The sequence below is a fragment of the Saccopteryx leptura genome, chromosome 10, assembly GCF_036850995.1.
Source record: "Saccopteryx leptura isolate mSacLep1 chromosome 10, mSacLep1_pri_phased_curated, whole genome shotgun sequence".
Classification (NCBI taxonomy): Eukaryota; Metazoa; Chordata; class Mammalia; order Chiroptera; family Emballonuridae; genus Saccopteryx; species Saccopteryx leptura.
Genome location: NC_089512.1, coordinates 56462644 through 56485493, shown reverse-complemented (window position 1 = coordinate 56485493; position 22850 = coordinate 56462644). Strand labels below are relative to the sequence as shown.

The window sequence follows — 22850 nt, the reverse complement described above, 5'->3', positions numbered from 1 at the left end:
CCAGAGCCTATGGACTCTCAGACATGTTGAGCACAGTGGCATCAGAGGGACTCAATGTTCTGGCAGGATTAATTGAGCCACTGTCATTCATCTATGGGACATCAGTTACATGCCCTGGCTGGGGCAGCAGGAAGGAGAAAGGCTGGTGGCCTGAGAAAAGCCCTAGGCCATGAGAGCTACACTACAGGGAAAGAGGACATCAGGGCTTTAGAGCTCAGATCATCTCTCCAGGTTTGATTTTCTTTAACTGATGAGAGAGAGAGAGAGAGAGAGAGAAACATCAATTTGTTGTTCCACTTATTTATACATTCATTGGTTAGTTCTTGTATGTGCCCTGACTGGATTGTAACCACAACCTTGGTGTACTGGGACAACGCTCTAACTAACTGAACTACCTGACTAGGGCCCCAAGTGTGATTTTTAAATGCCAAACTTCCTAACCATAACCTTCAGGTGGGGGTTAGGAGGGATAAGAAAGCAGCCATATGAAAGACGGCCTCCACATGGGACTCCAACCTATTTTGGGGGACTGGAGAACACAGAGGAATGCCAGCCTGTGTCAGGAACCATTACATAAGCCCCAGTAGGACCAGAGCCTCCATCCTGCCCTCTCTGAGCTGATCAGCATGGACCAGCTGTCAAGCAGGGCCCCCACCCTGCCCTGTCCCTCATGGGGTTGTGGGGAGGGTACCAAAGGCAAGAGGCCAAGTCTTTGGCACTGTTGCTAGGGCCTCTAGGAGCTGTGTCTTCTCAAGCCCACTAGGGCCAGGTAGTGCCCAGTCTCCTGAGTGTGCACAGGGCCACAGCGTGGGCATCCCTGCTCTCCCAGCTCCACCCCACCCATCTGCTGTCATCTCCACAGACATATGCTGCAGCTCCACACCCGGCAAACAACACATGCTCACTTTGGTGGGCAACGGCTCTCTGCCTCCCAGCCTGGAAGGAAGAAAAAAAAAAAAAGAGGGCTGTGGGATTTAGCCCTAAACTGACCAACTTCCAAGGTGGCCTTGGCCAAGCCCCTCCAGTTCCCATGCCTCAGGCTCCCCAGAAACGACATCTACTCATCCGTTGCCTGTCCCAGGCTTTCATTCATCCCATACAACATGGTCTCGGCTTCCAATGCCTGGATCTAGGAGACAGAAACAGATAAGCAACTGTCTTTTCAGCTGTAATATCTGCAACTTCCTCTCAAATGGCTCAGGAAAAAATTATGTATGACTGTACACACACAGCAAATGTGTGCATGTGTGCGTGTGCGTGTGTGCGTGTGCGTGTGCGCGTGTGCGTGTGTGCGTGTGCGTGTGTGTGTGCGCGTGTGCGTGTGCGTGTGCGTGTGCGCGTGTGCGTGTGCGTGTGCGTGTGAGCGCGTAGAGAAAGTGAGGCAGTGAGGCAAAATATTAACAATAACTGAATATGACTAATGGGTATATATGGGTGTCATACTATTCTTATTCTGATAACTTTCCTGTAAGTTTTGAATCATTTCTAAATAAAAAGTAGAAGGAAGATGAAAAGAAGTAAGGAAGGATGGCAAGATGAAGGAAGGAAGGAAGGAAGGAAGGAAGGAAGGAAGGAAGGGAGGGAGGGAGGGAGGGAGGGAGGGAGGGAGGGAGGGAGGGAGGAAGGAAGGAAGGAAGGGAGGGAGGGACAAGGAAGGAAGGAAGGAAGGAAAGGAGAAAAGAAGGAAAGGATGAACTAACACAGCTTTCTTTTCTAGAACATCCTTTCTTTTCATGGGTTTCCAGGCTATAAGAGAAGGCAGCTGGCCCATTGGCAGCTGGGTTGATGCGGCCCTGCTTGGTGGGGTCCAGAGGGCTTCCCTGAGGAATTGGTAGGGAGTTGGGTTAGGCAGAGTCTAAGGGGAATGGAGCAGGGCGAAATGGGGTTGACTTTCTCCCTCTCCCAGTCACAGTTCCAGGCTCTACCCACAGCTCCCTCCCCTTCTCTGCTCTCTAGAGAATGTGGATGATTTGGAACTTCTTTGAGGAGTCTCCAGTGGGACAATAAGGGAACTTGCCTTGGTCAGAAGCTTAGGAAGGCCTCCTATGCATGAGAGAAGACCGGACCAGCCCAGGAAACTGCCCTGGAGTGGAAAGGGATGAGACAGCTATCGGCAAGGCCACCGCATGTCCCCTGCCCCCAGCAGCAGTAACAGACTCCCACCCAGTTGCTCAAGCTGACTGCCCTGGTGCCCTCGCCTGTCACAGCAGCACCTAGCAGCAGGAGGGCAGCAGCAGGGAAGTGGTTCATTATTCCATCCTTCATTAGGCAGCCCAAGAATTGTGGGGTGTGGAGCGGGGCTCTCTACAGGCTTGTTAAGGGGCGACAGCTCTGGGCCCACCCCCTGCAGCCTCCCTTCCACCACATCCCCTCCCTATGCTCTGCTTCCCCACTCCCTTCACTCTCATCCTCCCCTTGCCCATTGCAGCCACCAGCCTTTTCTCCTCCCTTGGGGCCCACATGCTCTTCCCTAAAAGGGAGACTTCCCCTTCCCAGTTCTTAGTCCAGCTTCAGACCCCATTAACCATTTCCTCCCCCAAGGAGACAGTAACTCCAGCATTCTGACGTGTAGTCACTGACAGTGTGTTCCCAGCTCTCACAGAATGAAGGGGCTTCCTGCCCATCTCTCAGCTCAGCCCCTCTCCCCTGGACCTTAGGCTGCCACTTCAGAGCCTGGATTGCCCCAGAGTAGACCTGCCTTCCATTCAGGAGACTGTCTAGGATGCTCCAGACTGCGGCACCCAGAGGTCAGCAGGGGCCGATTCTTTCATTCAGACACCTTTGTTCTTCTCCCGCCTTTGTCCCTGGCCCTTGTCCTTTCAGCCAGCCCGCCAGCCCAGTGCCTCCCTGCTGGCCTGGCTGTTCACCTCCCACTGCCACTCCCCTTCATGGTTTTTTGCCCACTCAAGTGCTTTGCCTGGCATGGGACAGTGGTGGGGTGGCCCTGCCCACCCAGCCTAGCCCAGCCTCCCAGCCCCGCTGCTAGAGCCCCTGCAGCCCTGCCTCTATCCCCTCCCTCTGCTGCCCACGCCCCCTCACTTGCCCCTTGTCCACCCCTCTAACAATCTCTGCTCTCTAGGTCTGGCCCCTCACCTCCTCCCTCCCCTCCCCATTTCCTCAGCCCTCTGTTGCTGGCCCTTCGCTCCCAGGGAGTCAGGCTTTATCCCTCGCACACGTTTCCAGCCCCTCCCTCTTCTCTCTCATCTTCTCCTGTCTCTCCCCCACCAGTCTCCACTCCTTCGCCTGCTCACTCACCCTCTCTCTCTCTCCCGCTGCCCCCCTCCTTCTCCCCCACCTCTTTGTTTCAGCCGAGAACCGGCTTCTCGGCTCCTCGGGACAGTTCCCACACCGCAGTGCCTCTGGTGAGGAGACAGCGCCACTGAGGTGAGCCTTGGGATCCGGACCGCCAGACAGGGCAGCCGGATCTCTGGGGGGCAAGCAGGTGGGGAGAGTGGGCTGTCCAGCTGAGCTGCTTCTCTGCCCAGGGCACCGGGAGCCGCAGTCAGAGTACCAGCTGCAGATGCCCCAGTGGTCAGTAGGGGCGGAGGGCAGGGGGGCAGCCAGTTGGCCTGGGGTGGGGAACTGGAGGGTGGGCAAAGCTACCAGAGAGCTAACAGGCGGCTCTGCTGCCTGGCTTCTGTGGGTGGTCCTGGGCTGAGGGAGACCCTCAGGGGGACTTGACAAGGTGGGCGGAGGCTGGGCTGCCTGAAACAGCCTCTCCTGACGGGTTGAGTGTTTGCCCCGTCCTGGAGTCCGGGGCTCCCAACCCTGCCGCTGGCTGAGCTGTGGTGCTGTCAGTGGGGCTGTGACCCTTACAAGTGCTTATCCTTAGTTGGGGTTTTGGTTGCTGGATAGGGATGTGCTGGGCTGCTCCCACTGCCCAGATTGGGGTATAGGCAGAGGAGAGATCTGTCGTCGACACAGGCTGGCTGCTAATGACCACCAAACTCACAGAGCCATACGGGGGAAGGGCACTTCTCCCTCCCCTAGAAGTCTCTGACCAGCTTCCCCAGACAGGGTCCCTAGGACAGCTTTATCCAGATTGAAAAATAGTAGGGTTTCAGGCCAGAGCCCAGAAGTTCTCTGGGTCAGCTTCCTGGGGTGAACTGAGCTAGAGAAGTAGGAATGGTTATAGGTTGCGGACAAGTAGAGGAAGAGCCCTGGCTCTAAAGTGAGGCTACAAGTTTGACTATTGGAGCTGACCCAGAGCTTGGAGAGGATCAGACACTGAAGCTGGGACAGGTGGGTGGGAGTGGGTGGCAGGGGCAGCAGCCATGACCAGCAGCCCGGCTCCCTTCTCAGCTGAAGCTGGGTATGGAGCAGTGGGGCCGATGAGGACAGTGTATTGCTTACTTTTCCTCAGAGGTGAACAGGATGGCCCAGGTATGGGGAGGTATGGGGAGCCCAGGGAAGAACTCCCCAATGGGGTGCATCTTGGGGGCTAGCTCCTGGCTATCTGTCCATGGTAGAGCTAGGTCCTATAGCTCCCTGAACCCGCAGGGAGCCAGCAGTGGACAGATCATAGTGGGTAGTGATAAGCATTAGTTTCCCCTGGACTGGTGAATGGGGCACCTGTTTCTGGGGCCTAACTCTCCCTCACCCTCTTCCCTGGACAGAGCATCCTCATCTGAGCAGGAAGCAACACCTCCTAGATAGAGGTGGAATCAGAGCTGTGGGCATTGAGGTTCAAGGGCCAAAGTGGTCCATCCCTAGCCTATCCCATCCAGCCTCTAGAGGTCCAAGGGCAGCCTGAGCCAGGGAAAGTGGGAGAGCAAAGCCTCAGAGCTCCCTCCAGTGGTTACCCAGGGAGGGGCTGACCCTCAGACAGCCCGGTCTCAGAGAGAAAGGCCATCTCTCCTGGCCTGAGCACAGCGCACTACAGCTCTTTGACCCTGTCTCTCACGTGGCAGCCTGCCTAAGCCATTAGCTCCCCCACCTCTCAAGGTGTGTCAGTGTCCCCACATCCCTACACCCCAGTCTTCCCCTAGCACACCCCAAATCTTCTCACCCCCCATTCGAAAGATTCCTGGCCTGGGATAAAGCCTCATCATGTCCCTCACATGGTTCAGATACAGAGAATCAGGCTGCCCTGCTCCTTTTCTGAGACATAAGGAGATTCTCCTTCATGCTGGATCAACTCACTCTAGTTCCAGCTGACCACTGCCCCTTCCATTGGCTCCATGATGTCCCAGGGCACTGTGCACCCCAGCAGCCGTTAAAGACTCAAATACCACACCCTGCTAGCACCAGCCCAGTACCGGAGGGCAGTAGTCACTTGCTTGGCCTTAGTGAATAGCACCAGTGAGGCTTAGGCCTCACTGGCTCTAAGCCCGGAGCTGCCTGGACAAAGGAGGCTTCCCTGACCTGAGGGCTCCCTGAGCTTCTCCTTGGAAGAGCTTCTCCTTCAGCACCTATCTCCCTTCTTTTCATTCCTCCCTGAGGCCTCCCCCACTAGCACAGGCTTCTTAACCTGATCCATCTGCTGCTGACACATTCCCAGAGAGGTGAGCAGGGCAAGGATGTTGTCCTCATTAGACAAAGGAGAAAACTAAGGCCAGGATAAGAATCTAGTGAGTGTCTAGATGACAGCTAGGTACCTATGCTCACCAAAGTGTCCACCAGTCGTCCAGCCTCTCTGCCTCCTAAATTCTCAAGACCCTAATGGCATTCCAAGGAAAAGAGGGGCTAGATTACTCCAGAGGGTCTGAGCCAGGACTTCCAGCCTTGCTTCCAAAGAGCATTGAAAGGACTTTCTAAGCTGGTTGAAGGCTGCTGGGATAATGCTACAGAGGGGAAGGCAAGGGGAGGTAGGAAGGGGATTCCTGAGCCTGAGGATATACCCCTTTCCCACCTGTAATACCTCCTTCACTCTGCCCGCCCTGTTCCTCTCATCCCTTCAGTGAGGAAGACCTCAGCATCAAAGTCCTAGAACAGTTTCCTGGCGTCATGCCTTGCCAAATACCCTCACGAGGCTTGTCACCACTGTGAATGTGAAGTCTGATGCCCCTGGCCAGACACATAAGGCCCTTTGCCAACTGTCCTCTATCAACCTTTTCTTGGCCCAACTTGCTTCACCTTATCCCCAACACTCTAACTACACCAAACCATGTGTCCCTGTCCTGGGGTGGAGCAGAGCACAGCTCAGTGACTGGTTATGGGTTCAACTGGAAACACACATGCCCACACATGTCCCCATGCACACACACAGACATGCATACAGATGAAGACACACACCTTTGTTTAAGAGCCCACCACCCAACTGCACATGGCTCCCTACCAAATCACACACATAACAGAACTGCAAAACCAGAGCCAGAGGGTCTGACAAATCTGATTTATGAATCCCTGGAGATACCAAGTGTGGTTGTGTCACCGGCCCCAAGCCCTTGCGGTGCAGCAGGGAGGCAGGGCAGATGCCCTGCTCTGGCTTTGCCCGCGCTGGAACCTAGGATCTCTGAGTCCCGGAGGGTTAGCGGAGGATGGTCACATGGGTCCCAACCAGGTTCTAATTTTGGTTCTTTTGTAGCAGACTTGCTGTGTAGCCCTAGACAAGCCACCTTCCCTCTCTATTTCTCCAGCTATAAAACAAAGAAATTTGGATTAACTGATACCTAAGGGCTCTCCAGGCTCACTGTCCAGCTGCTGTTAGCTCATGACAATTTCAGAGGATGGAAGAACCTGTGAGAGCAGCACCGGTCAAGGGTACCAGGCACCCTACACAAGCTCCAACCGGGCGAGGAAGTCGGGAGTGGAGATGAGGTTGCTGCAAGGGCAGCAGGAATCTGAGCCAGAAGTGACAGAAGCCAGGAGCCACAAGATAGGAGCAGTTATTATGACCCATACTTGACATTTATGGAGCCAATAATAAGTCCCACTGGACACTCACCATGCAGGGTTTACCTCCTATTTTCTAGACTGAGGCCAAATTATTGTCTCTTATCTCAGGAGTACCAAACAAGCAAGTCTAATGGGTCAGGTTCAATCCAGCCCTGACCTCCCAGCCCCCACAGCCAGACACAGGGGAGGGGCCAAGGTGGCACAGGGGGAGCCTCTGGCAAGACTCTCCCCTACCTCAACCCCTCAGCAGATGTGTACACAGCCATGTGCACAAGCAGCAGCATCTCTTGTGCAGAGTATATATGGGTACATCCCCCCTCTTGGTATGCCAACACCAACATGCACATACACACTGCTGGGGACATGGCAGACAGATCCTTGCCTCAGCCCAGCCCTCGTAACCTGCTTGTGCCTGGAACTTGACACCCAGGGCTAACACTTATACTCCTGAGAGCAAAGATTGAAGCACGGACAGAGCGTATCTAGAGGTTGCCAGAGGAGCACCAGAACACAGGCACTGACATGTGGGGACAATATCCAAGGCTGCCCTGGCTGTTTGGCTCAGTGGTAGTGTCAGCCCGGTGTGTGAATGTCCTGGGTTTGATTCCCAGTCAGGGCGCACAGAAGCACCCATCTGCTTCTCCATCCTTTCCCTCTCCCTTTTCTCTCTCTCTCTCTCTTATCCTCCCACAGCCATGGCTCCACTAGAGCAAGTTGGCCCACGTGCTGAGGATGGCACCATGGCCTTGCCTCAGGTGTTAAAACGGCTCTGGTTGCAATGGAGCAATGGCTCCAGATGGGCAGAACATCGCCCCCTAGTGGGCTTGCCAGGATCCTAGTCTGGCATATGCAGGAGTCTGCCTGCTTCTCACTTAAAACTATATATCCCTTAAGAATATGACACCTTCTCTCCGCTCCCACTCCTGGTCAGCAGAAACTCCATGCAGGACAGGAAAGGAATAGGTGTGTCTGCATCACATAGGGGTACAAACTCCCCTCTTCACTAAGCCTCCTTGGCCCCAGAATCTAGCTCATCTCCCTTTCAATCCCCAGCCTGCTCGATGTGTTGTCCCCAGACCACGAACCAGCTGCATGTGGGCTGTCCAGAGCCCAAGTGGGGAAGGCATGCCAGCTCTGGCCCAGAACCCCTCACATCTTTAGAAAGAAGAGGGTGGCTGGGGTGGCAGAGGGGCCAGCAGAAACAGCCCCAGGCCTCGCTGTTCTCTATGGCTTTTTATTCCTATGTGATTCTACTGCTCACTCATATAGGGATTGGAGCCGTGGCGCACGGCGGGGGCGGCCAGCGGAGGGCTCGGATACTGAGCAAGGGGGCCCAAGGAGAGCTCTGAGCACAGGCTGATGGCCTCCTCTGTTGCTTTCCTCCCCCCTGGCCCTTTCTCCACCAGCTGTAACAGAGGGAAGGGCAGAGGGCTGCTAGACCCCATCACTGCTCTGACCCACCACCCCAGCAGTGGAGATCCCCATGGCAAGGCTGTGTCCCCGAAAGAGTGGCTGAAGGAACTGGGAAAAGGACTGGCACAAGGAAATAAGGTCCAGTGTCCTATGTAGCTGGGGTGGCCTCTAGATAGAGGGCACCTCAGCCAAAAATGGTGCAGTCTGTGGCTAAGAGCTGTCCAAAGCAGGAGGGATGACCCTGGTGGGAGGCAGTAGGCAAGCACCCAGTAGGGCATATGGCAAAGGCTGGAGGTCAGGGCAAGGATGCCACTGGGGAGAGTCACTGTTGAATGGGTGGTCATTCCCTCCCAGACCTCACAGACTGCCGTCCTCAGCCTGCCCTCTCCGGGGTGTCTGCTCACCTGGGGTGTCATCCCCATCAGGTCCCAGTGCTGTGGCTGCAGCCCAGCCCACTCCCTCCCCAGCACCTCCCTGAAAGTACTTGCTCTGAGGGCAGGTGCAATGAGACCCTGTAGAGTGGTCCTTTTTATTTGCAGTCCTTCTTGCTTCACCCCACAGAAAAACAGGCTCAGGTGCTCAGCAGTGGGGTTGCCTAGGGAGAATACTGTGGACAGAAAACTGGCCAAGACTTGTCTTGGTTCTCAGGGGTAACTGCTGCCATGGCGGGAAGGGGTGGAAGAGAGCTGCCATCTTGCCACTCTGGTTGGAGGAATGGTCGTGAAGCAGAGGCCCTAAGTGGGAGGCCAACCAGGCAACCAGGGCCAGGGAGAAGACGGGCCTTTAGGCCTGGTGAGACCCTGGGGGGACAAACCCTGGTCTGCCCCAGGACACTGCCTTGTAAGCCTCCTCTGGACTCCCAAAACATGACCTATGTCATCACCGTGGCTGCAGGAACAGGAAGTGGACATCCATGACATTGGTGCCCGTCAGCCCTGTGTATAGCAGGTGGGCCCCACCCTGGAAGCGGTGGAAGAAGGTATGTGAGTCATTGTGGGCTAAAAAGGTGGCCATATCCAGGCCTTCAGCAGCGGCCTGATTGGCAAGATCAGACATTACCCAGGCCCCAGCTGCCTCTGTGGGCCCATCCTTCCCATCGGTGCCACCACTCAAAAACAGCACATCAACAGGCCCGAGTGGCCGTTGTCCCAGCTCTGCTCCAACACGCAGTGCCAGTTCCTGGTTCCGGCCACCCCTGCCTGAGCCTTGCAACTGCACTGTGGGCTCACCACCAGCCAGCAGGCAGACGGGGCCCCTAGCCCCTGCCACGACCTCCAGAGCCTCCTTCAGCTGCAGGTCTGGGAGCTGGAGCTTGGCCGCCAGCTCATGGAGTTGTTCATCCTCCCCCACAGAGGCTCCAGTGCCAGGAGGAGTGAGGTGGGCTCCAGCCACTTGGGCCAACAGTCCATAGAACTGGGCTACACTCTTCACATCGCCCTGCATGGCTGCGCTCAGCACCACAGCCCGATATCCCAGAACCTCGGCCTGCCGCTGGGCCTCAGCCAGTGCAAGTGCATTGGAGCCAATGATTACATTGAGGACGTGACCACAGGTATGTGGCCCACGAGGGTCAGAGTCGGCCCGAGCCAGCACAGTTTTCACAGACTGTGGCAGGGCAGCACGGAGGCCATAGCGATTAAGGATGTGCAGGCAATCTTGCACGTTGTGGATGCTGGCCACAGTGGGGCCACTGGCGATCACCTCCACAGGGTCTCCCACCACGTCTGACAGAATCAGGCTGACCACCTGGAAAGGGGTTGAAGACGCAAGGCTCAGTCCTGCCTGGTCCTCACCACCGAGCTATGCGGACAAACTACACCCCACCTCCCCGGTACATCCATACACCCTGCAGCACCGATGCATCTCCTCACCCATTTCTAACCCCTCTCAAGTGGGTCTGCAGAACACCTGGCCATGGGGACTCCCCCTCACCCTCTCTGAGGGTCCCCTCGGATGATTCCCATACCAGGCCCCTGACAATCCATATGCTGTTTTAGGAGTTCATCTGCCTGGCATATGGGCTGCCTGGGTAAGAAGTGATTCACATACCTGGGCAGGGTAGGCAGCCTGAGCCAGCCCCCCACCTTTGAGCTGGGACAGGGCCTTCCGGATGGTGTTCAGCTCCTGGATGGTGGCTCCACGGGCCGCCAGCAGCTTGGTGAGTGTCTGCTTCTCCTCCAGTGTGACGGGTGGGATGGGGGCGGGGAGCAGGGCCGAGCCCCCACCTGCAGAGACACTGAGAACTTTAGACAGAGGTGACAGCCAAGAAACTTCCCCACCTACAGATGCTGGTGGGCAGTGTACATACTAGGAAAGGGGTGTGGGCTGGAAAAGTGGCGTTAGGGTACCCCTACATGGACATGCAGCAAATGTGTGTAGTCACCACACCCCAGGCACCTGAGATTGTGCCCTGCCTTCAGGTATCCCAGATCCCAGAAGGCACTGGAGGGATTTATTCCTTAAGAACTTAGAATAGGAAGCAGGTGTGTGTGTGTGTGCTGGGGGGGAGGGGGGTGGCAGCAGAGAACAAAAGAGAGGGCTCCGGGGGGCTGGAGACCTGGATTCTAGTTCCAGGTGATACTGGTACAGACAGCAGCAACAGCAGTGACATCTTTCTGGCAAGACTCTAAATTAGGTGTTCCCTGTGTGCCTTCTCATGGTCCGCTAACACGTTAGTCAAGGGGAGGACCCCACAACTCAGGGGATGCGAGACAACTGGCCCAGGGCCGTGTAGGAGTCAGCCGCCCAGGCTCCTCACTGCCTCACTTGCTCTGTGACCCTGGGGGCTCAGACCAGTGGTTTCCAGAAGACCTGATATTCCCCCACCCAAATGTCCTGGGCCAATCTGGCGCCCACACCTGAGATGAGCACGAGCAGCAGGTCGTCAGCTGTCAGACTTTCAGCGAGCTGCCGGATGGCTAACGCAGCCCGCAGCGCATCGCGGTCCGGCAGGTTGTCCTCTGCACCCTCAAATACCTGGACACGGCTGTGTGGTTTCAGTAGCATCTCTCTGAGGAGAGAAAGAACAGAGAGTGAGAGACAGGGTGGCTCCTCTCCTCCCACCTGATTTCCCAACTTTACAGGTGTGAGGGGCATGAATGGAATGCCTGCTGACACCCATCCTGGAACCAGGCCTGACCCAGGAGAAAAGGGAAGCTAGTGGGGAAGGGAGGCCCCAATCCAGCCTGAGTCTGGGCCCAGGTTCCCTTCCAGATGGACAGTTGGGGACAGCCCCCCAAAGCTCCTTACTGCTTGCCAGTGCGCTCTACAGCAGCACGGATCCCCTTGGGAATGCTGATCACTCCCTGCACCAGATGCTGGCCCAGAAGCTCTTCAGCTGCAGCTGCCATGCCCAACACAGCCTTGCCGAAGCCCACCAGGTAGAGGTTCTGCTGCAGCCAAAAGCTCCGATCTCGCACTTTCAACTGCCCGCTGCTGGGGTCCAAGGACAGTGCCCGGTGCATCATGGGGCCCGGCATCACAGCACCAACAGTGCTCTCAAACAGCTTCCGAGCCTGCTCTTCTAAGGCCATGCCACTGGCCAGCCGTGCCCCTGGTCCCCCCCAGAGGAGCGGGCGTAGTGGGGATCGGGCCAAGCGGAGCAGGACCTGTAGGGCTGCAGCCATGCCCCACTGCCTTCAGCTCCACCAGGCACCCATAGCCGCCTAGGGGAAGAAAGCACCAGTGAGGCAGTTGCAAGGCCAAAGACAAGAGCCCCTGGAGGCTCAGGGCCAGTGGACCCCACAGCTGCTGCTGCAAGAATGGACCACCTGCCAGTCCCAAGAGACTTCCTGAGGCCCACAGCTACTGGATTTCACTCCAGTCCTTGGAGCCCAGGCCTGCCCCCCAGCCATGTCCTCTGTTCTGCAGGCTACACACCAGCCCTCTGGATGCTCTGCCTGGAGTCCAAAGGGCCTGTTAGCTGAGCCCTCCTCCTAGGTCACCCACTTTGTCTGAGTTAATCATTCACTGAGTGAGCAATTCTTATCAGTGGGCTCCCGCCACGCCCCTTCTCCACCCCTGCACTCTGCGCCCTTACCCAGGGGCGACACCCCTTTTTGGCACTATTTCTTGGCCTCTTCACCACTTCTGTTGCCAGGAGGTTGCTAGCTGTCCCAACAACTGACCCAAGCCTGTTGACCTCTAGCCTGCTCTCATTTCATTAGCTTATGGGTCTGTGTGGGGAGGCTGTGGGCCAGCCAGGGCCCTGACAGGCCTAGAACATCATCAAGGTACAGAGCCTGAGGAATCCCAGCACTCAGGGCCAGTCCAACAAGAGGTTCAATTTCAAATGAGAAGTGGCAGTGCCCTGGCCAGATAGCTCAGTTGGTTGGAGTGTCCTCCTGATACACAAAGGTTGCGGTTTGATCCCCAGTCAGGGCACATATTGGAACAGATCAATGCTTCTGTTTATCTCTCTCTCTAATATCAATCAATACATTTTTTTAACTTAAAAAAAATAAAGAAGTGGCAGCAAAGTCTGGCTCATGGTGGAACCTCAGAGAAGTCCCTAGATACCACACGAGGCCATGAACCAGGGGACCCGATTTGCAGGACAGAAAAAGACGCCCTTCCACCTAAATGGCTGGCCAGACCCACCCCTGCCAATAGCCTGCCTTTTGGCTCCCACGTAACAGGACAAGTTTTAGGTCACACCACATATAGGGGTGACAGCCAAGTGGCTAGAGGACACAAAGGCCAGGCTCCCACAGCTGAGCCCAAATAACCACTTTCCCCACTGGGCAGGGTAAAAGCTAAAGAAGCCTTGAGATGAAGGTCATTAGGCCATAGAGGAGTTTAGGGACAAAAAAAAAAAAAAGACAAAAAAAAAAAACCTGAAGAGCTTATCTCTAAAAAGGTATCTATTTTAATAAACGTCTTTCATAAATGTTGCCAGTTGATTGCAGCAGCAAGTGTAAACAGAGCAGGGAAAGAGGCTGGACATCAGGCTCCAGCTCTACTCCAGGTTTTCTGAGTGGCTGGGAGAGCCTTTTTCTCACACTGGGCCTCATCTGCAAAATGAGGAACAGGGTAAGATTAAGTCTAATGATTTCCCCTTGAAACCCCTGTGCTCTCTGAAGCTGTCCACTGTTAACACAGAAAACCTGGACCCCAAACACCAACTTACCACACACTTAAAAAACCTGGCAACTTCTAGCCCTCAGCCACTTAGCCTGCTGATTTTCAGCTTTATCCTAAGAGACCAACCCTGTTTAATCCCAGTTGTGAAAGGGAACACAGACAGCACCAGCATGGGGACTCTGAAAATGGGCCCAGTTTTTGCTAGGGGGCTCCTGGGGCTGGTCCCCATTAGAATTGGAGCTAAAAGTATCTTAGCATCTAGCAAGAGCTGATTTTGACAGCACGGGTGAACTTTGTACTTATTTCCCTGATGCACACAGACCTAGAGGATCCCAGCCTTGCTACTGGATACCAGAGCCCAGGGCAGGAGGGCGCTCAAGGTTAAGGTTGCCAGAAAAAAATACAGGACGTTCAGTTAAATCTGAATTTCACATAAACGAGGAATTTTTTTCTTAAACAACAAACACTTAACAATGTCATATTAGTTTCAGGTGTACAGCACAGAGATTAGGAATTGTTTTAATATAGATACGTCCCAAATACTCTATGGGACTGAAATATTATTTGTTTATCTGAGATTCAAATTTAACCGGACGTCCTGTGTTTTTATTTGCTAAACCCAGTAACTCTAATCAGGACACCTCTCTTAATCTCTCAGGCACTACTACAGCGCGAAACCTGCAGATTCCTGGAAGATCCACCGTGACTCCTCCCGGCCGCCAGATGGAGCTAGAGGCACTTCCAGCCCTTTGCCTGCTCGCGCCGGACCCGGAAGCGACTCATCATTGGCCGGGGTTCAGGCCTTTGCGAGGCAAACGGCTGTTGCGTAATGTTCTGTGGCGACTGGAAAAATAAGAGCCTGCTGTGGCCCGGCCCAAGGACTGATTCCGCCGGCCCTCGCGGCGTAGACTTACCGCCGCACAGCTCCGGGCTGTGGCTTCCAGCTCTAGAGACCGGAAGTACTCGAGAGGCCGTTGGGAGGGCGGAATCCGGAATTGTGGGGTGGGTGGAGCCAGGAGCGAATTGCGTTGGAAGCCACGCCGCGTATCCGGAGCTAGGACTCCGTCCAAACCGCCAAGGTATTTGGGTGGAGTCACTTTACACCTCGGTTTCTTTTCAGTGGGGGTAGTACTTCCCGCCTCCTTGATTGCTGTGACCCTGCCCCTCCTTTATCTTCTACGATGCAGTCGGTCAGCAGTTCCACTGCAACATGCTGTTAGGTGCCAGGCACTGTGCTCAGCAAAGGGGCTGAGAATCCTCCTCCCCACAACCCACCCCTCTGGAGCCGGATTCAGGCCTCCGCTCCTCCCCACCACTGTAGGCCCCTGTAACTCGTTTGTGTTCCCTCCCTCTTACCCCTGGACAAGCAAGTAACGGCCCTGACTCAGCAAGCGAGTTGAGTTCCTTGGTCCTGGAACACCCGAGCTGCGTGTACACAGGCGTGACCCTCGACCTCCCTCACCGGCCCTGCCCGCACCCTGTGCACAGGCTGAGCGGGGCTTGATGCCGGGCGCGTTCCAAAGGCACAGAAGACACTGTTTTTACTCATGTTTTCTTGGAGAGATGGGTGTGGGAGTTATATAAAAAGTCATGGAACAAACTTCCTAAAAACCTTTTGAAAATGTAGTAGAGAAAATGTATTTCTCTGCCACCCAGCTTAGTGTATCCCAAGGTTCTCTTTACCAGGCCACAGTCACAGAGCTCCAGGAAAAAGCTACCTGGTCTCAACTCTCCAGGCAGAGGAGAACAGAAGCTTCATATCCACGTGTAAAGCCAGCAGGCACGGCCAGGGCCACTATCACAGCAGCCTCCTGGCCCATGCAGGTTCGCATTGGATTCGGACAGTCGGTAAAGAAACCATGGAGCCAAAAACTGGTGGGCCATAGCCTTTAATCCTACCTTGCACCCGGCGGGCAAGTAAAAATACACACTGGGCTCCAAAACCCAGTCACACTCAGTGCTCACAAAGCCACTGACTTATCCGAGTTTCCTAGAATCAAAGGTTTCTAGCTCACCAGACTTCTTCTCCTCAGTTCCCCATCTCCTTCCTTATCCCAAATACAAACTCTACACAAACTGGCATCTCACTCAGCACTCCACCATCTTGGCTGCTTCTCCTGGCCTCCTCCACGTGGCCTCCTTCTGCTCTCTGCTCTGCTCTCTCCTCTAATGATAACCTCAGGAACCAAGCGCCAAGTCCCGTTCTGCCTCCATTTTATAGTGTAGAAATCCAAACCCTTAATCCAATATACATAATAGGGAAGCCTCTAATACAAAGTCACTTTCTGAGGCATGATTGGATTGTACCGCCCTACATCAAAAAGGGTAGGAAAGGCTTAATCCCAAAACCAAGCCTCAGGCTACAAGGATTCTACCTGCCTTTAGCCCACCCCAACACACATTAATATCACCTGGGCGACGGCCTCCTCGTGTTATCTTTAACAAAGTGAGCATAATACATTTTATCTGCCCAACAATCCACCCCTATGCTCACTTTACTACCCACAATCTATACCACCAGCATCCCTGTGCAAGGAAATTAGAACATTACATTAGAACATTACACAAATTAAAACAGCAAAAATAATACAGTTTCAACAATTACAAAGGTACACTTCACCAGTCTCTGAGCACTTTGCCCAAAGCGCAAAATGTCCTCGCTTTCTTTCTAGCCATGGGAAAAGCTTCCCGGGGCAGGGGAGTGCTTCCAGCAAAGCCACCCCCCACCCCCATCGGAGTATTTCACATTGTCCAAAATCCGTAATCCATAAGTCCATCCAACAAAGGAGCCAATGCCCACTCCGGTCATAGTCCAGGAAATCAGTCCATGCACATAGGGCATCAGCCACCCCCTTCATCCCTGCCGTCCTCGCAGGTCTTACACTGTCCCAAAGAGGGGCACATGGCAATGGCAGTCAGCATTTCCATCTTGGCTCTGGAGAGCATGATAACGTTCATCCTATGTCCCCAAAATCGCAGACCTACCAGGGCTGTAGTAGGTGCTCCTTCCAGCTGGGCTTCCATCTTATGGAGACTGCGGATTGCAACTCCAGGTCGATTCTCCTCATCTTCCAAAGAGGAACTGAAAACACCAGCTCCCGCTGCTAGGCTCAAGCCCCGGGCTGCCGCCGCCTTCTGCTCCACAGACCTTGCAGCTCCGGACCCGGCCTCAGCTTCAGCCTCAGCCTCAGCCCCGGCCTCCTGCCGCTGCTGGCTCTCTGCAACATCCAGGGCAAGCTGCAACTCACGAACCTCTGAATCCTCCTCCAGCGTTTGCTCCATTTCCAGGCGAATCTCGAACACCTGGTTGGCCTCCTCCTCCAGCATTTCCTCCAGCTCCAGGGTCAGCATCGGTTTCTCCTGCATTTGCTCTAGCTCCTTCCACTGCTCGGTTTGCAGGTCCCGGGAAGCCTCTTCCACAGAGCTCTTAGTTTCCTCACGCATGGCTGTAAAAGTCAGCCAGCCTACAATCCCCAAAAGGACAGCCATGGGGAACCCTAACACTAGCCAGTCCTCTACTCCACCACTCAAAGGTGGTAGTGGCTCCATACCGATCTGTATCGAATCCTGCCACAGACTACGCCAAATGTAAAGCCAGCAGGCACGGCCGGGGCCACTATCAGAGCAGCCCAGCCCATGCAGGTTCGCATTGGATTCGGACAGTCGGTAAAGAAACAGTGGAGCCAAAAGCTGATGGGCCATAGCCTTTAATCCTACCTTGCACCCGGCGGGCAAGTAAAAATACACACTGGGCTCCAAAACCCAGTCACACTCAGTGCTCACAAAGCCACTGACTTATCTGAGTTTCCTAGAATCAAAGGTTTCTAGCTCACCAGCCTTCTTCTCCTCAGTTCCCCATCTCCTCCCTTATCCCAGATACAAACTCTACACAAACTGGCATCTCACTCAGCACTCCGCCATCTTGGCTGCTTCTCCTGGCCTCCTCCACGTGGCCTCCTTCTGCTCTCTGCTCTGCTCTCTCCTCTAATGATAACCTCAGGAACCAAGCGCCAAGTCCCGTTCTGCCTCCATTTTATAGTGTAGAAATCCAAACCCTTAATCCAATATACATAATAGGGAAGCCTCTAATACAAAGTCACTTTCTGAGGCATGATTGGATTGTACCGCCCTACATCAAAAAGGGTAGGAAAGGCTTAATCCCAAAACCAAGCCTCAGGCTACAAGGATTCTACCTGCCTTTAGCCCACCCCAACACACATTAATATCACCTGGGCGACGGCCTCCTCGTGTTATCTTTAACAAAGTGAGCATAATACATTTTATCTGCCCAACACCACGCATGCTGCAAATGGCTTTTTCCAGTCTACCTGAATCATTACCAGCTAGAAGCAGCCGTCATTGGGACTTGGACATGAGCTGCAAAATACAGAATGGTGACAACAATTCCAGTGCCATGCGGACTTTTCCTGTGGGGAACTTTCCTGGACTCCTGCTCCCTGTGACAGCTCCTAACAGACTGAACTGTGGTTGGGTTGCATTTTTCAGGGACTTGGCATGGTGATGGGGCCAACTTGGACTTGGGGAACATGTTAAGGACACTACTCTTTTAGGGATTCTTGCTGTATTGGCCAAGAGTTTGCTTAAAGGCTTTTAATCACTGTAAAAAAAAATAGAGGACTGGATGAAGAAGATGGGGCACATATACACCATGGTATATTATTCAGCTAGGAGAAATGGTGACATTGGATCACTTATAGAGGAATGGTGGAGTCTTGGTAGCATTGTGCGGGGTGAAATGAGCGAATCAGAAAAAGACAGGAACTGCAGGATTCCATGCATTGGTGGGACATGGGGGCGAGACTAGGAGGCATGGACAGGAGTGTGGTGGCTATGGGGAGGTGGGGGGAGGGAAGGAGGGAGAGGGGGAGGGGGAGGGGTACAGAGAGAACTGGATAGAGGGTGGCGGAGGATGGTCTCGCTTCGGGTGATGGGTATGCAACAGAACTAGATGACAGGATAACCTGGAAATGTTTTCTTTGAGTGTATGTACCCTGATTTATTGATGTCACCCCATTAAAATAAAAATTTATTTTAAAAAAAAAAATTAAAAAAAAAAAGAAAAAAAAAAAAAAGAAAATGTATTTCTCACACCTGTTCCCTTTAGTAGCTGCCACATCTCTCTGCAGGTCTCCAAACCATACTCTCTCTGTCTCTTTTTTAATTTAGTGAGAGGAGGGCAGGCGAAGACAGATTCCTGCATGCACCCCAACGGGGATTCACCCGGGAAGCCCACTGAGGGGCGATGCTCTGCCCATCTGGGGCCATTGCTTCTTTGCTCCAACTGAGCCTTTCTTACCGTCTGAGGTGGAGGTCATGAAGCTATCCTCAGCACTGAGGTCCAACTCGCTCCAATTGAGCCATGGCTGCAAGAGGGATGGTGTGGGGGAGGCGGGGAGAAGCAGATGAGCACTTCTCCTGTGTGCCCTGATGGGGAATCGCACCAGGACATCTTCACTGCTGGGAGGACACTCTACCACTGAGCAAACGCCCAGGCCCCATGTTCTCCTTTTGTAACGAACTGCCCCTCCTCCCTGATAGATATGTGTATTCCAAACTGCCCTTTTGATGTTCCGTTTATCTGTCAGACCTCACCCTTACTGGACTATTGCCCCTGAGACAGGAATTCCAAAAGCTGACAAGCCGCCCCAAGGAGGGGCTCCGGACATACCAGGACTTTTGGTTCAACACCCACATGCTCAAAGCCCCCCAAGGAGGAGCATTCCGGACATACCAGGACTTTTGCCTCAGTATCCCCTCAGGCTCTCCCAAACACTATATAACTCGCCCCTAGTCTGTAACCGGTGCTCTTCTCCCCCAGGAGGAGTGCCCGGCAGGGTTTCTTTCTTCCTTTCAGTAAAGCCTGTTACTCTGGTCTTTCGGACTCCCATGGATTCCAACAGTACTGAGATGGGGAGCCAATTTTCTCATGGAAAATTTATGTCCTGCTTTCAGGTAGAAGAGAGGAGGGCAGGGAGCACTTTGTGTGTTTGCTGTCTCACACATGGCTTAGTCTTAAAATAATCCTTATGCCAAAGTGGCATATATTTTGGGTGACATTCTCTGATCCCTTTCAATGGATATACTGCAGGGAAAGCAAGGAGACCTCAGTTCTTATCTTCTTGAAAGAATTCATTCAAGAGACAAAATGCAGCAAGTAAAGGAAGAATTTATTGGCCACTGTTGGTCAAATAAGTTTGTAAATATGATATATATGTTTGCTTGCTTATATAATAGTTTGTATTGGGTGTGGGGGACAGGCTGTAAGCAGGCTGGGTCATTATAGCCTAAGGCTTAGTTTTAAGACTAAGCTTTTCCCCACACCCTTGACTGATTGCATGATGTGGGGTGGTGCACTCTCATGAGGAATCCCATTACGCCTCAGATAAGTGACTTTGTATCAGAGGCTTCCTGGTTTGTATATTGGATTAAAAGTTTGGATTTCTACACTATAAAGCTTGCTCTCTCTGGGTTCCTGCTATCACCATTGCAGGGGCCTCCCTGATCCCTTGCCCTTCATGGGAAAAGCAGGTTTTCTGCTTTTCCCTTGTCTTCTCTTGTGGCTTGCCTGTCTTGGTCAGACACCAATAAACAGAGTGGCCACCATCCTGCCGACTATGCCAGTTGTAAGGCCAGGAGCTGCCACTGTGGCCATTCACATGCAGGCTCCAACCATCGCACCCTTGCCAACGTATCTGCCTCATCATTCCCAGGATGGGCTAGAGGGGCATGCCCCGTGACATGATATACTGTCACCTGCTTCTGGTGTTCTGTTTCCCATAAGTCCTGCCAAATGGCCTGACCTCATAGTGGATGGTGCATTACCATCCACTGGTTAATGTGCCAAGTAGCAATCCAAAGGGTCAGTCCATGATAGCCCAGCTGTCAGTACAGATCACCAGAGGTGAAGGTTAATTATGGGCAACTAGCCAAACAGCTCTTAATTCTGCCCATTGGCTGCTTTGGCCTGTACCTGTGTCCATCCAAATAGTCTCAGTGGCCGGATGGAAGGCTATAGCCATCCATTTGGCAGGTTGGCCCCTGCTGGAATCATCAGTATACCAGGCATCCTCGGGGATGGGCACCCGCCCCTCCTGGTAGGTACTGACTTCAGGTTCTGCCTCCTGATCCTCAGTTGTACCTGACTCTAAGGTTGCATAGGTGACTGGACCCAAAATTTCCCTCAATGGGCTGGTGCTAAGAGCACAGCGTTGTTGCAGGTAGGCACCCCACTTGGCCAGGGTGGACATTTGGGCCATACTACTACATGGTTTGGTTGCCCAATCTCTTACCCATCCTGCAATAGGGTATGTTGTCTTGACTGTAACTGGTGTTGTGGCTATAATACTCTCAGTGGCCAGGAGGGCAGCATACACAGCTGCCAGCTGCTTCTCCACTAATGAGTAATGAACTTCAGCACCTTTCCACAATTGGGACCAAAACCGAATAGGTTACCATAGGTGCTCTGTCAGTTGCCACAAGCCCATCCAAACCCCTCTGAGGTTACATGAACATCCAGCTCACAGGGCCTGGCAGATCAAACACATTCAAGGTCTGGGCCACCTTGACAGCTCTCTTAGCTGCTGCAAATGCACCTTGTGCCTGCTCAGTCCAATCCCAACGAACCCCTTCCGAATAAGGTTGTACAAGGGGCATAGTAACTGAGCCAAATGGGGTATAAATGCTTGCCAATACCCCAACAAACCTAAGAATTACTGTAACTGTTTTACCGTAGTGGGCACAGGGTATGCTTGGATCTTATCTCTAACTGCATCAGGGATAACTTTTGTCTTACTTGAGCAGACAACTCCCAAGAATTTAACAGATAACCCAGGTCCTTGTAATTGGTTCTCGTTGACTGTCTAGCCACATGCTTTCTAATGGGATAGCAGGGTAGGGACTGCTTGCTCCAATTCTGGAAGAGAATTACTAGTTAACATAATGTCATCAATATAATGGTACATGCAAACTGCCTCTGGCTGTTTCCATTTAGCCAGGTCAGCAGCCACCAGCCCATGGCACAAGGTGGGGCTATGCAAATAGCCCTGTGGTAAAACTGTAAAGGTCCACTGTCTCCCTTCCTAACTGAAGGCAAATTGATCTTGACTCTCTGCAGCTATATCAATAGAGAAAAAAGCATTGGCAAGTCTGCCACAAAGTGTTTTGTCCCCAACTCATGGCTTAGCCCAGGGGTCCCCAAACGTTTTACACAGGAGGCCAGTTCACCGTCCCTCAGACCGTTGGAGGGCAGAACTATAAAAAATACTATGAACAAATCCCTATGCACACTGCAAATATCTTAAAGTAAAAAAATGGGAACAAATACAATATTTAAAATAAAGAACAAGTAAATTTAAATCAACAAACTGACCAGTATTTCAATGGGAACTATGGGCCTTCTTTTGGCTAATGAGATGGTGTAAAGCCAGTAGGCATGGCTGCCACTATCAAAGCAGCCTCCTGGCCCATGCAGGTTCGCATTGGATTCGGACAGTCGGTAAAGAAACAAAGGAGCCACAAACTGGTGGGCCATAGTCTTTAATCCTAGCTTGCACCCGGCGGGCAAGTAAAAACACACACTGGGCTCCAAAACCCACTCACATTCAGTGCTCACAAAGCTACTGACTTATCCGAGTTTCCTAGAATCAAAGTGTTGGGTGGATAAAATGTATTATGCTCACTTTGTTAAAGATAACACGAGGAGGCCGTCGCCCAGGTGATATTAATGTGTGTTGGGGTGGGCTAAAGGCAGGCAGAATCCTTGTAGCTTGGGGCTTGGTTTTGGGATTAAGCCTTTCCTACCCTTTTTGCTGTGGGGTGGTACAATCCAATCATGCCTCAGAAAGTGACTTTGTATTAGAGACTTCCCTATTTTGTATATTGGATTAAGGGTTTGGATTTCTACACTATAAAATGGGGATGGAGCGGGAGCTTGCGCTCTTGGTTCCTGAGATTAGCATGAGAGAGCAGAGGAGAGCAGAGAAAGGCCACGTGGAGGAGGCCAGGAGAAGGAGCCAAGATGGTGGAGTGCTGAGTGAGATGCCAGTTTGTGTAGAGTTTGTATTTGGGATAAGGAAGGAGATGGGGAACAGAGGTGAATAAGTCTGGTGAGCTAGAAACCTTTGATTCTAGGAAACTCGGATAAGTCAGTGGCTTTGTGAGCACTGAATGTGACTGGGTTTTGGAGCCCAGTGTGTATTTTTACTTGCCCACCGGGTGCAAGCTAGAATTAAAGACTATGGCCCATCAGTTTTTGGCTCCGCTGTTTCTTTACCGACTGTCCGAATCCAATGCGAACCTGCATGGGCTGGGCTGCTCTGATGGTGGCCCTGGCCATGAATTCTGGCTTTACACAAAGGTTTCTAGCTCACCAGACTTATTCACCTCTGTTCCCCATCTCCTTCCTTCTCCAGCGTCAAACTGCACAAACTGGCATCTCACTCAGCACTCCGCCATCTTGGCTGCTTCTCCTGGCCACATGGCCTCTTTCCGCTGCTCTC

The 22850-nt window shown here is 53.1% G+C and overlaps 1 protein-coding gene across 3 annotated transcripts; it reads right to left on the bottom strand.

Moving 5' to 3' along the window:
- Positions 1-8765: 8765 nt before the first annotated feature.
- On the bottom strand, positions 8766-14972 carry GLYCTK (glycerate kinase). 3 transcript variants are annotated; one of them, XM_066351908.1, is made up of 5 exons: positions 14247-14972; positions 11500-11915; positions 11109-11260; positions 10300-10475; positions 8766-9996 (listed from the first exon to the last, which is right to left on the bottom strand). In XM_066351908.1, the coding sequence occupies exons 2-5, from the start codon at positions 11874-11876 to the stop codon at positions 9130-9132; spliced, it is 1572 nt and encodes a 523-aa protein (XP_066208005.1). In that variant the 5' UTR covers positions 11877-11915; positions 14247-14972; the 3' UTR covers positions 8766-9129. The 3 variants fall into 3 exon arrangements, with proteins under 3 accessions (XP_066208005.1, XP_066208006.1, XP_066208004.1); XM_066351909.1 differs by lacking the exon at positions 14247-14972 and adding an exon at positions 12130-12202; XM_066351907.1 differs by lacking the exon at positions 14247-14972 and adding an exon at positions 12021-12172.
- Positions 14973-22850: the final 7878 nt, after the last annotated feature.